The sequence below is a fragment of the Phaethon lepturus genome, unplaced genomic scaffold (assembly GCF_000687285.1).
Source record: "Phaethon lepturus isolate BGI_N335 unplaced genomic scaffold, ASM68728v1 scaffold21663, whole genome shotgun sequence".
In the NCBI taxonomy this organism is placed as follows: Eukaryota; Metazoa; Chordata; class Aves; order Phaethontiformes; family Phaethontidae; genus Phaethon; species Phaethon lepturus.
Window position 1 is genome coordinate 39113 of NW_010531526.1, and position 12266 is coordinate 51378.

Below are 12266 nucleotides of genomic sequence, written 5' to 3' on the forward strand. Positions count from 1 at the left end.
AATCTCTCAAGGAGGAGTTTGTTTAGGGTGCAGTGACTTTAAACTGGTTTGTTTTCTTTTTAACGCTTAAAAATCTAAATATCGCTCAGCTTGATTTAAAAAAAAAAAACAACAGTTGCGATTAGGCATCTAAACAGCTTTCAGAACTGAGGTCTTTGTGTCTCTGTATTTCAGTTCTCCATTTTTAAAACACAGCTCCCAGGCTTGACAGCCTCATGGTGCAATAATGGGAGCTGCATAATTATCCCCCTGAAAAGCTGAGGCTGGTGGATTGTAAGCATGGAATAATCTACTTTAGAATTTACCCGAGTAGCTGTCATTGCTGAGAGGCTTTAATTACACTGTAATTGCACTGATAGATGATCTCCTGTCTGCACAAGAACTTCCTATTTCTGTTTTCCAAAAGGAAAGCAGCGTCTTGACTTCTGCCTTTGATATCAAATGCAGATACAGTCGCTCCTCTTTCTGCTGGGCATGAAGTCAGAGATCTTTTGCATAGAGGTTTGTTGCGGTTTTGAATGGCAAAGACATGAATGACAACCCAAGCGGCCAGCTTTGCAGTGGTGAAGGGAGTTTATTTCAGCAATAATGAATAGCTGTGGACTGGACACTATAATGTCAGTAATGAACAAGTGACACCATTTTCCTTGAGGCATTGGAGTGGGACGTACTTTCTTGACTTCATGCTCTTAATGACTTCTTTGATTTGGTTCCTGTGTTCTCAAGATGTTGCAGTTCTGTGGATCAAACACAGAATATTTGTGATATAGAATCATAGAATCATTTAGGTTGGAAAAGACCTTTAAGATCATAGAGTCCAACTGTAATACCACTCTCATCAAAGGATTTATATTCTTCTTGATATCAGATGCAACACAACGGTATTGAAGGCAGATCTGGCATAGTCTGGCATCGTTCTGATGTCAGTGACCCCGCTGCTAAGACTGGGATAGGTTTGTCCTTAAGGGTGACTAATGTGTGGATGGAGAAGTGGCCCAAGCTGAATATTAGCAAGAGGACATGGGGAGAACTGCAGATCATTCACCTTCACAACTGCAGACTCTTTCACAGCTTCTAAGTTCAGGTGTAATTCAGGGAGCTCTCTGCACGCCCTGCATTTTCCCTAAATAGCTTATTTCTACTCATAGGTTAACGGTTGGACTTTATAATCTTAAGGGTCTTTTCCAATCTAAATGATTCAATGATTCTGTGATTCTATACAGGAGACTTGTTCTAGCAGATGAATGACCTGGCCTTTGTTTCTTGCCCTACCACTGAGAGATTACAGTACAGAGCTGCTAAATTGCAGGCATCAGGTCCAGCAAACACCTACTCCTGATCAGTTACAGGTGCCACGACCACATCAAACCTACTTCAGCACTGATTTGAAGTTCAGAAAGGGCTGCTTCTACCTTCAGAGTTTGACACACAGTGTCTGAGAGAGCGTGAAGAGTGCCGATGACAGCTGCGTTCCCGTGGCACAGCCAAGGTCTACAACTGAAGGGAAAATCATCACCCACGCAGGCTGCAAGTTCTGAGAGCTGGTAGGAGACTGTTGAGTGAATAAAGAGCCTTGTAAACCTTATTACCTTCAGTGCAGAGATAATTTTCAGGAGAAAGCCAAAAAAGTTAATATGTAAATCTCTCAAAACTCTTCAAGTTGTACCAGCATGTTATATTTCACCATTCCTTCCTTAAGGAAAGGAGAATAAATAGAATAGGTATGGCTTGTGTTGAATTACCATGGAGAAGAAAGTGCTCAGTGTGGCAGTGACCTTAGAAGAAGACCTCACACAGAACAGAGTTGTCACTTGGCTGCCTGGTGTCCTGTGGAAGCTGAGACCTTAGCGTTCCTTCTTTTGAGCCCACCGCTCTCTGAGGATATGAAAAGGAGAGCAAGATGAAGAGAGTGCTGCCCTACCAGGGGGCTCAGCCAGTTATGTGGAAGCGGGACAGTTTTCTCCGCTGTGTGCAACTTTGCCTCGGTCCTCCCTGGTAAGGAAAGGAGCCAAGCAAGACTGTGAAAGACCTATCCCTGACACACTTCGTGGGGAGAGATGAAGTCACCAGGGGAGAAGGGAGATGATGTGAGAATGTATGTTGCCCACACATCCTTCCCACGCACTCCCCATACCTACTTGCACTCTCCTGGGTGTGCGCATGGAGGGTAGGCAGCACAGGGATGCTGCCAGCTCTTGCACGAGTGCTTGACTTAGATTTTGCTTGCTCTCCTCGGTGCCGTATATTCTTACCCCAAGGACAGCCCTCCAGGAGAAAGGCACAGCCTGATGCTATTGACTGCATGCTTAAGAAAGCAGGGAAACGTTCCAGTTCTTCCCCAGAAGATCCGGTGGCATGTATCAATCTCTAGGATACAAGCCTCTGCTTTTTCAAGGCCTCCATATCTTAGTCTGTTCGTTACTCATACTCAGCCTATTCATACTCATTAGTGGAAGCTCCGTGTGCCTGTCGTTAGTGCTGCATACCTCCAGGGTATGTCAGGACTAGCCAGGATAGGCAAGGATGATCCTGGTTCTTCAATGTTACTGAAGGGAAAAATAACAATTTTGGGCCTTTCATATTATCCTGCAATTAGGTAAGTGACCTAAGATCATAGAAAATAGGGCTAAATCATGGACAAATCCTAGAAAATAAGGCTAAAGGGGACCTTGGGAATGCACCTAATTCATCTTCTCTTTGAGGTTGCCTCTGCCTCTATCTTCTCTTTGCAGATGCTTCTTTAGGCTGTTCCGCTCCAGTGATGGGATTCTCCTCCTTTCCATAGGCATTCTGCTTCCATTCCTTGTTTTCCTGATGCCTAATTTGAATTTTTATACTGTAGTTAAAGCCAGTACTTCTTTGTCCTAAAACTGAATATTTACTTTTCTTCATATCTACCCTTTAAATATACAAAATGTAACATCAGGAGGGTTATGTGGCTCCCTAGTCCTTCTAGACTAAAACCATATTTCCTCTGAGTCACATTTTCTGGATTTTTGATCTCTTGTTCTTCCCTGAACTGACTCACTGCCATTTGCATCCCACTTGAACTGCAGTGCCCCAAACTGAATGTGATGTTCAGATAAGTAGAAATCCATTGGGGTTTTTTGTCTTACAGTTTTCCTGTTCCTGGGCCCCTTCCTTAGAAAAACATGAACTCCTAGATCTTTTTTTTTAACACTAGTGGCAAATAAGTTTTTTGTTCCTTCATTATACAACTATTTCCACCTAAATGTGGAATTTTGCGTTTGTTCTCACTAAATTAGTGCCTTTTCCCCCAGACCACTCCTCCCATTTGTAACACTGTGGGTTCCTGCACTCTGAAATTGTATACTGCCTGCAGATTTAGTACCCTCATCATACTCCTTCATTCCAGTCACAGTTGAAACCATCTGGTAGTCCTGGCACAGAACGGACTTCTTTGGAGAACCCTTTGGATCTCCCTTTTGAGAAGGGGCCTCTGGTTACTCAGAGCAGTTTTACAGATGGTTTCACAGCCACTTGTTTCATCTAGTCCAGGGGAAAACTTCTGAAATTTCATTCTTTATCAGTTGTGATTATGAAAGGTGGCATCTTCTAATGTTAAGATTTCAGGTAAGCTGCATATCTCCCTTTATCATGTTAGCATTGCTGTAAACGGATCTTTTAAATGCTCCAGTTTAAGTGCATCTTTGACGTGTCCTCTGAAGCGAGTCTCTGGACATATTGTGACTTTCTGAGCTGACTGGGATCTCGTCTGAGTTCTGTCCTTGGCTAGTGAGGAGACTTGGTGGGCAGTAGACTCTGCCAGCCTGTAGAATATGCCACTCCATTTGCAAGGGCTACTTAAAAAATAATATATATTAATGTTACAAGAATACAGTTTTACCTTGAAAAACTAAGGTGGGCCTTTATGATGCTTATGAATTGCTTTTTCCCCTACTGATACAGTTGGAAGTGGGAGAGCATGAGATGGCGATGAAGAGGAAGAAATGAATGGACTTCAAAACCCATTGTGATGAAAGCACATACATGTAAAAGACTTAATAGCCACCCTGTACGGGCTGGTGCTAATTAGAGACCACGTTGCCTTTAATCTTGTAAAAATAAAAGTAAACATCAAAAACAGTCTAGCAGGACTGTATATGGGTGCAGGCTGGCTGGCAGTGGAAGGTGGGTGACCCTGTGGGACTCCCGCCTGAACACCCAGGGTCAGCCCAGCCAGCTCGGGTCCCCGTTCAACGTTCTCTGCTGCCTGTGTTGTCCCAAAAGTGGGATCGTATACCTGCTGTGCAACAGGCCAATATACACACAGAGTAGAGGTGTTTTGTTTTATTTCCAGCATATTTGCACAGATAAGGGTGCTAGGTGGTATTCCACAAAGCTAGCATGCCACACAAAGGAATCACCACATGTTTATCCCATTACATGATTAGCAAAAACCATAGAGAACCTTCCCAAGTTTACGTTCATTGGCTAGTAATTACCACATCGACTTTTGGAATTGCTGGGTTTTAAAGGAAAATAAATGGTGCGTGCTCCTAGAGAGAGTGGGGGGTCCATTTGCGTAGTCCCTTGGTTGAGTCGGTGGTCAGGATCTCCCCATGTCACCTTTACCTTCGCCCCAGTTACCGTGGATTCCGCTCATCTCATGGCAGTGACATTTTCCAAGAGTGCAGGAACAACCTCGTTTTTATGGTTTACTGCTTAAGTACAGCTACTTCTTCATCTTCTTGACCACTAAGTACGGGTTCATTAACCTTTTTTTAATTGTCTTGTCTCCTACTGACCTGCCCTCCAGAGTCTTTCATTTGTCTTAGACATCACCTTAGACATAAGTCCAAAGGTGGTGCAGAAAGAGGAACTCGCGCACTGATGCTTGTGTTTGTCCCATGGAAGGTGTGTGCTGCTTGTGGTGTTGAACTGGGACAGAAGCTGGCTGGGTAGTGTTCAGTGATTTCCATCATTCAAGCATGTTGCTACAGGCTTTAGAGGACTTGATTCACCGTAGTTTAAATATTATGGAGTAATCCATGCTGCTTGTAGATGTTGAGACTGGAAAAGCCATATCCGACAATCAGGGCAATTAATTGCATTGCTTGTTCTGTCCTTCATGAAGGTTGGTTTTGTTATCATCGAAGTCTGAGGAGAAGGGGCATGTGGAACTGGTTCTGATACATAGCAAAGGACAGTTGAACTCGACTGGCGAGTAACACGTCGATCCTGTAACAGATGTCATTGCAGTGTGCTGCGAGGAGGAACGTCTTGTGTGCCACTGGTCGTTTCTGTTCTAACCTTTAATTCCTGTTAAGAACCAAACCTCATTCAGATGGCTGGGGTGGACTGACTTTTCGATGTTTGCATGAGGAAACAGTTGTGTCTGTGTAGGTTTTTTTTCTTTCTGAGTGAAACTCGGTTTAATTTGTCCTCTTAGGAACCTTATTACGTCCGTTGCATTAAGCCCAACGATAAGAAATCACCACAGCTTTTTGACGAGGAGCGTTGCAGGCATCAAGTTGAATACCTTGGCCTTTTGGAGAACGTGAGAGTCCGCCGAGCAGGCTTTGCCTACCGCCAAACATACGAGAAGTTTCTTCACAGGTAAGAAGGGTTCTGGCAAGTGACTCAGGTTTTTGCGGGACAACTGGGACGTTGGAACGAGGTGTGCGATTTGGCTGTCTCCCCTTAAGTGAAGAATAAGTCTTAAGTCCTCTGGGCTTGTATCCTCACTGTTGAGCATATGGGTGGTGGTGTGCTTGGTTTAATATCTGCTGTTGGGTATGATAAAACATGAGCCTAAGAGGAGCTCTGCTCTCATTTTGTGGCGGCAGATGTGTTTAGAGGTGCATGTGTGGCACTCGAGCTTAACTTCTTTTCTGTTAAAATTCATTTGCTGCAGTACTCTCTGCAGCAGGAACATGTAATGAGGTTCTTCCCCAGAGCATAACCCTAGAATCAGAGCTAATTAACTTCTGTTCTGTCCCTGAACATTGTCTGATTGTTGCAACGAGAGAGCCAGACAGACATTGTGTGTCTTGGGAAGTGCTCGATGGCGCATAGTGACATTATGCGTGTGCAGGAGGAAACCTCTCGACTTAAAACTGGAAGTCTGAAATTCAAAGGGTAGTAACATGACCCCATTAAAACGTGGTTTTGATACTTCTTGCCCTCTTAATTCCTACCAGACTTGTGACAAAAGAAATGTTTTAGATTGATATTTGTCTTCAGTAAATTAGCACGGGTACTAAGAATTTAACCTCTTGTTGATGAAATAGTGAATTGATTTTTACTTCTGTTATTGAATCAGGTGAGAAAAAGGCTGTGAGGGTAGAAAAAAATTAAACTATTCAAGCAGGTGGGATGTCATGCGTTAGAAAAGAAGCGCTACTGAAAGACCTTTTGCTGTTCACGGTGGAGATTTGCCTGGATATTTCGTGATACCTGAAGTGGAACGAAAGGGTCTGGCTTACTAAATACAGCCCACAGTGCTGTGTCTCAGTTTTCTTAAGCATTATGCAGTGGTTAGAGCGTGCTTTCGCCCTCACATGTGGAATTCATTAAAATTTATTCTTAAGATTTGTGTAATTACTATTAATATAAACAGCTGCTTTGTTTTTAATGAATGTTTGATGAGCTCCTGTAAGCTTAAGACCAGAAGTGGTGTTTACAGCCAGTAAACCAAATTAGCACATGGCAACTGGTACAGCTTTCTGGCTATTGTACCATTTGTTCTGCTGGACCCTGGAGGAGGATTAAGCATCTACAGTGTAAGGTATCAGACACTGCATTTGCATATTGCGGTATTGCTCCCAGTCCAGTCTACATGGGCTTCTCTAAATTAAAAAAAAAAAAAAAAAGTCTTCTGGCCTGGATATTGTGGTTTGGTTTGGGTTGGGTTTTGTGTTTGTTTTTTTTTTTCCCTGAAATTCTTTGTTCCTTGTTTTTGTGTGAGACATACCCTCTTACAGGGACCGGGGGATATGATTTGTGGTACAAGCCGCACATTTTTTTTTAACAGGGATCACGAGGGATTTCTGTTCCTTTATATTTTACAGGCTTATTGGGAGACTGCAAACATGGAGGAGAATCCAGGCCCCTCAGCTCTGACTCTTGCACTGCATGTGGGCCATGTTTTAAGATAGATCTAGAGTAATTCAGTGAGAGGTGATTCTGGGATGTAACTTTGTCATGTTTGCTTACATTTGCAAAAGACATCATAGAAGTTCAGTCCCACAAACAGATGTTTAACTCTCTCACAGGCCCCTGAAGCTTTCAGATTTTCCGAGCCCCAAACAGTTACTGTTTTGCTGATTCCTCTTGGAGGGGACAGGAGATATATATCAGGATGTATATAGATAAGAGATACATACATACATGTATGTGTGTGTGTTTAAAAAAAAGTAAGTGCATGTATACATATTTTTAATGTATATTTATCTATATGTATATATAAAAGCATATTAAAAATTACTTTCTGTTCTGTAGGAAAAGAGTTTGTTGCTATTGAGCCCTAAAACACTGTAAGGTAGTTGATATATCTACCAGTAGGAAATGAAGTGAAGCACAGTTAAGACCATTAATAAACATCCTTTTCAAGCTTTCCTTGAAAGGAAGAAAACTTTTATTTGAATTACATGCAAACCAGCCTGTCCTTCGCAATTTGTAGAAAGTAAGATCAAAAATATCTTTTTTGTTGGACCAAGAGATGTTGTGCGTTCACTTGGTAACTACATCTTCCAGTTGGGTGAAATGCACGTCAGGACCATGTATCTTAAATAGCTGCGATGCATTCTTTTGCTTTAACATATAACTTACTATCAAAAAAAGAAAAGCTGATTGGATTTCAGAAAGGGGCAGGGGGAAGCTCGGCGCCTGTGAGGCATCTGCAGGGATGGCCGCCTGCGAGCGTAATCCAACACTTTCACCATGAAGGCATCCACGTGCCTGTTTCCAGGCAATGTTAAACATAGCACGTAAAGGACGCCCAGATAGCTGCGAACTGCACGGCGGTAAGCGAAGGGTATGATCCAGCTTCATGCGCAGACCCGGTAGTTTTCATTAAGGCTTCATAATTTAGTGGCTCGCAAAAACCTTCGTTCTTAGGGGAACTCTAGTGGGAATTGTACACTCTAGTAGCAACCTCTGCATGCCAGGTGTGGAGAAGAAGAAGGAGAAACAAAGGTGGTGTAGAAATGGATGTTTAATGTATAAGTGCCCTTGAAAGCTGTCAAGATCTCAGGGCAGGAGAGGGGAAGGGTTGCGCTGTCAGTGAGCAGATTTATTTTGGGTTCTGCCTCGCTATAATTAGCAGTGAGGTTGGGATTTTGACTTGCTGTGGCATCCAGGTCATGCTCTCTGCTACGGGGAAGGAGTTCGTGGCATTGCACCACACGTGCCATGGGGGGAACAAAAGGGACAAAAGGACGGCCACGATATTCCACCGCCGGCCCCACCACCTGTGGGCTAGGAGGGAGGTGGTCCGTTTGCCCCAGGATGTCTTTAAATACCGTAGTCCTGTTCTTGCTGTAGAGGAAGAGAATTTAACATTTCTTTTAGGCAGGTTTTCAGTTCTCTGACATCTTATCCCTTTTTTTCTGGCCCGGTTGGCAGAGCAGGCGTGCTCAATCATGCGTGGGTTTGCACTGCCACTCTGCTTGTCTTTTTTTTCCCCTCCTAATGTAAATGTCTCAGGGTGGAAGATTTTCCCAGTGAATTAATTACTGCAGGAACATTTTCCTGATGAGAATAGGAAAGAGAAACCAGCGTAAAATATTTATGTCCTGTGTGTACATGTATTTGAGAGAAGGAATGCTTTTGCCAGCCGAGTATAAATGCCAAGTCTTCTGTTTTGAGTCTGAGGAGGGTTTTTTTTAAGATGCCTGTTTTATCAGGAAGCTCCCTAGCCAGCGTGCTGTAACCCTCACATGCTGACGGTGTTCCTCGCCTAGACAGTGTGCACCTCCATTTTTTCCCCCTCTTCGGCAGCTTATGCAGAAAGGCTCATGTGATGAATGAAAGCGGCGGTGTGATGTGTTTCCATTCAGTTTGGTAACTCTTGCAGTGCAGCCACTCCCCAGTAAAAAGGCTTATTGCTGCGTCCATGTAATCGTAGCTGAAAATTCTGAATGTCTAAAATATTGAGACTGATGCTTGACTTGGATTGTGGGCTTTTAAATAGAGAAGTGGTTAAGATTGCTGCATGCTTGTTTTATTTGGAACACGAATGCGGGTACTATTACAGTGAAAATGTCTATTACATTTTTGATTATGTCCATAAATCTTACGCAGAAAATTCATTGTTGCTTTTTGCAAATGTGTATTCACCTAATCAGCACTTTGCAAGGCTAGTAAATCTTACAGAGAGCTGAATCTGAGGCAGCTACTTTTGTGTTTGATTTGTAATTGTCTTAGTTCCAATCTGCTAGTGTAAGAAGGAGTTTGAGGAGTAAGGATGGGAGGGAATCATTGAACAACTATTATAGGCAGTAGTGGTGTTTGCACAAACTGTGGCAGTCAACTATCTGCTACTTTGGTAAATAATAGCATTTGTTAGAAGTGGCTACCAAAATGATGAACGAGAAAAACTATTCACAGAATTTTTAAATCTAGGTTTTCCAACAAAACAATTTATTACAGTTGGCATCTTACGCAGAATGTGAGCAAGCCAAAGCTTTTCTTCCTTGGAAAAAAATTAAATTGAAATTGAATGCTGAGAGGGTGAATAACGGAACTGCCAAATCTGCAGGAAGACAATGGTGAGGTCTGTCACGTTACCTCAGTTAGGTGTTGGTGAAGTGAGCGCCTCACAACTTTTTTTTTTTTCAACATCTCTCAAAATCATGCCTTTCTTATATTTATTTTCCTTGGATTTTGAGGGTCACGATTCCTGCAGAGGATGTCTTGAGGCTCTTCTATCTATAATCAGTTTTATTTGAATTTATATCACAATTATTTCTTAAACAAGCTGAAGGTTGGCCTTTTTGAGAACCTAGATGACAAGTTTACATTTGTAAATTGTACCTTGTAATTCCAGGTACAAGATGATCTCGGAATTCACTTGGCCAAACCATGACCTCCCTTCAGACAAAGATGCTGTGAAGAAGCTCATAGAGTGTCATGGATTTCAGCACGATGTTGCTTATGGCAAGACCAAGATTTTCATCCGCACACCTCGAACTCTGTTCACCTTGGAGGAACTGCATGCCAAGATGCTTGTGAGGATTGTGCTCTTCCTACAGAAGGTAAAGCTTAGTTTACTGCATTAAAAACTCAGTTCAAGTTTCTTAAACACCTTTGCTCCCTTTTCAGGCTCACTTGCAAAAGTGACAAGTCTGCACAAATTCTGGAATACTGCAGTTTGATTACTGCTTAATTTTTTTAAAGCTCTTTCAGTAGTACTCTTTCTAGCTGCATTAAAGTCTTGATGTGGTGTGATGTACCGTGAGCTGTAGGACTTATAAGATTATTGGACACTTTTTAAAAAACTTGCTCTTTACTCAATGAAAGTAGGCTACCTAGAAACTTAGAGGAACTTTTATGGATGAATGTGTAAGAGTCATGCACAATGGATGTTGAGACAGGTGTAAGTGCATAAAAGTTTATTAGTGGATCCGTAGCTGATGGCATGCATTGACTTAACAGTAAAACTATCGAGGGTGCAGGGAAAAGAATGAGAGGGGAAGAGAGAGTCAGAAAAAGAGACAGGGAAAACTTTCCCCAGAGGCCAGCTAGGAAGAGAATGGGCAGGATCCCTAAATGAGCATCCTCCCAGAACATCCTTTCTGGTGCAGCACGCTATCTCCCTCATCATACTCTGCCATTAATAATTACTGAGTTTTTATCAGGACCTGAGCAAAATCTCTATTTTTTTTTTTTTCTTACGATACTGTTAGTGCTGACTGGAGCATACAAGGACAGGGGGCAGATGCTCGTGCAAATTTGCTTATTAAGCTTTCAGCATCCCTATTACTGAGTCCCCTAATGTAAATACAGCCGAGGGATAAAGAAAGAAGAGGTGATTTGCACTCTCGTGGCAATCACTTCCCGTAAGAACCTGCCATACCATGCAATACTGGGGTTTGCGGGTGCAAGCCTAGAAGAGGTACAACACGGGAGCAAGGAAAAACGCCGCTGCAGAGGCTCTGGAAAACACTACCGCAGCAGCTTGGGTGAAAGGGTGACAGAGGGAAAGGCAGTCTACGGAACAGAAAATAGAAGGCACTTAGCATTGCAAAGGGTGAAACACTTAAGGCACTGTGCAACAGGACCTGCGCACTTGTCTTTCCTCTCTGAACATGGGATTTGAGCTCAAGATCTTTCTGGTTTTACCCTTAGGATAAATTCTACATTCTGTGACTTCAGGGCAAACACATTCTCAGACCTTGCTTACGAAGGTACTCTTCTAAGCCACGGGAGTTTGTTGTGACTTGGCTAGCTCCTAAATCATTTAGGTGCTTTGAGGGCCTCAGTGACACAATGGAAGGTGGTTTTGTAACCTCAAAAGCAAACGTGCACCGGAAGTGAAAAAATACAAGAGCTGGTTTTAGTACTTGCTGAAAACTCTGTTCTGCATGAGTGTAATCTGTGTAGCAAAGAGCAACAATTCTGACTTGCACAGCCGCAGAGATGGTGGAACTGACTCTGTCCTAACTGACAGGGATTGTTGACTAGTTCAAGATTTTTAGAAGTGTATTTCTTAAGATGCGTTTTGCCTTTGTCATTCTTGGAACTTGGGAAACAACAGAACTTCTGAAACCCTTTTTGCCCATCAGAAATAGAAACTGCTGACAGATGGGTATAAAAACTTCACAGAGAAAAAGCCTGCTCTAAAGCTATGCAGTTAACCTAAGTTTGCACAAACTTTCTAAACCTGATGAACTGAATCACTTCTGGTGAAGAGTAAGACCCTGAAGGAAAAGTTATACACTGCAAGCTTGAATAGTTCTGCGGAACACTCAAATTTCTTGTGTTTACAATGCATTTGATCCGATTCCCTTTCTCGAAAGCAAAGCAATTTGACCACTACAGAAGGCGAAAGTATCAAGTCCAGGGTTGCATCCCTGTTGGTATTTATTGTGCCAGATTGCATGGTTTATCTTTAGTAAGGAATTTTGTAAGTTTTGTGTGTGTCTATATATATATATATGTATGTGTGATTAGTTTTTCTGGAAATGCAATGCTCAGGCTGCTTAAAGGATGCAGGACCTGCCTGTTTCTGAGCTTTGTGGTTCAGTGATTTCTTTCCCTTTTCTTAGCATTCTGCTTGCCCTGCTGATGAACTTCACAGC

The 12266-nt window shown here is 42.6% G+C and overlaps 1 protein-coding gene across 1 annotated transcript in view; it reads left to right on the top strand.

Annotated features, from left to right (window-relative positions):
• MYO1D (myosin ID) overlaps positions 1 to 10220 on the top strand; it is a gene marked incomplete at both ends in the record, with an annotated part of 32813 nt that extends 22593 nt beyond the window's left edge. The window contains 2 exons of the mRNA XM_010284598.1: positions 5414 to 5580; positions 10013 to 10220. Coding sequence (XP_010282900.1) covers positions 5414 to 5580; positions 10013 to 10220 — 375 coding nt within the window. The remainder of the gene's footprint in view (positions 1 to 5413; positions 5581 to 10012) is intronic.
• Between the last annotated feature and the right edge of the window lie 2046 nt (positions 10221 to 12266).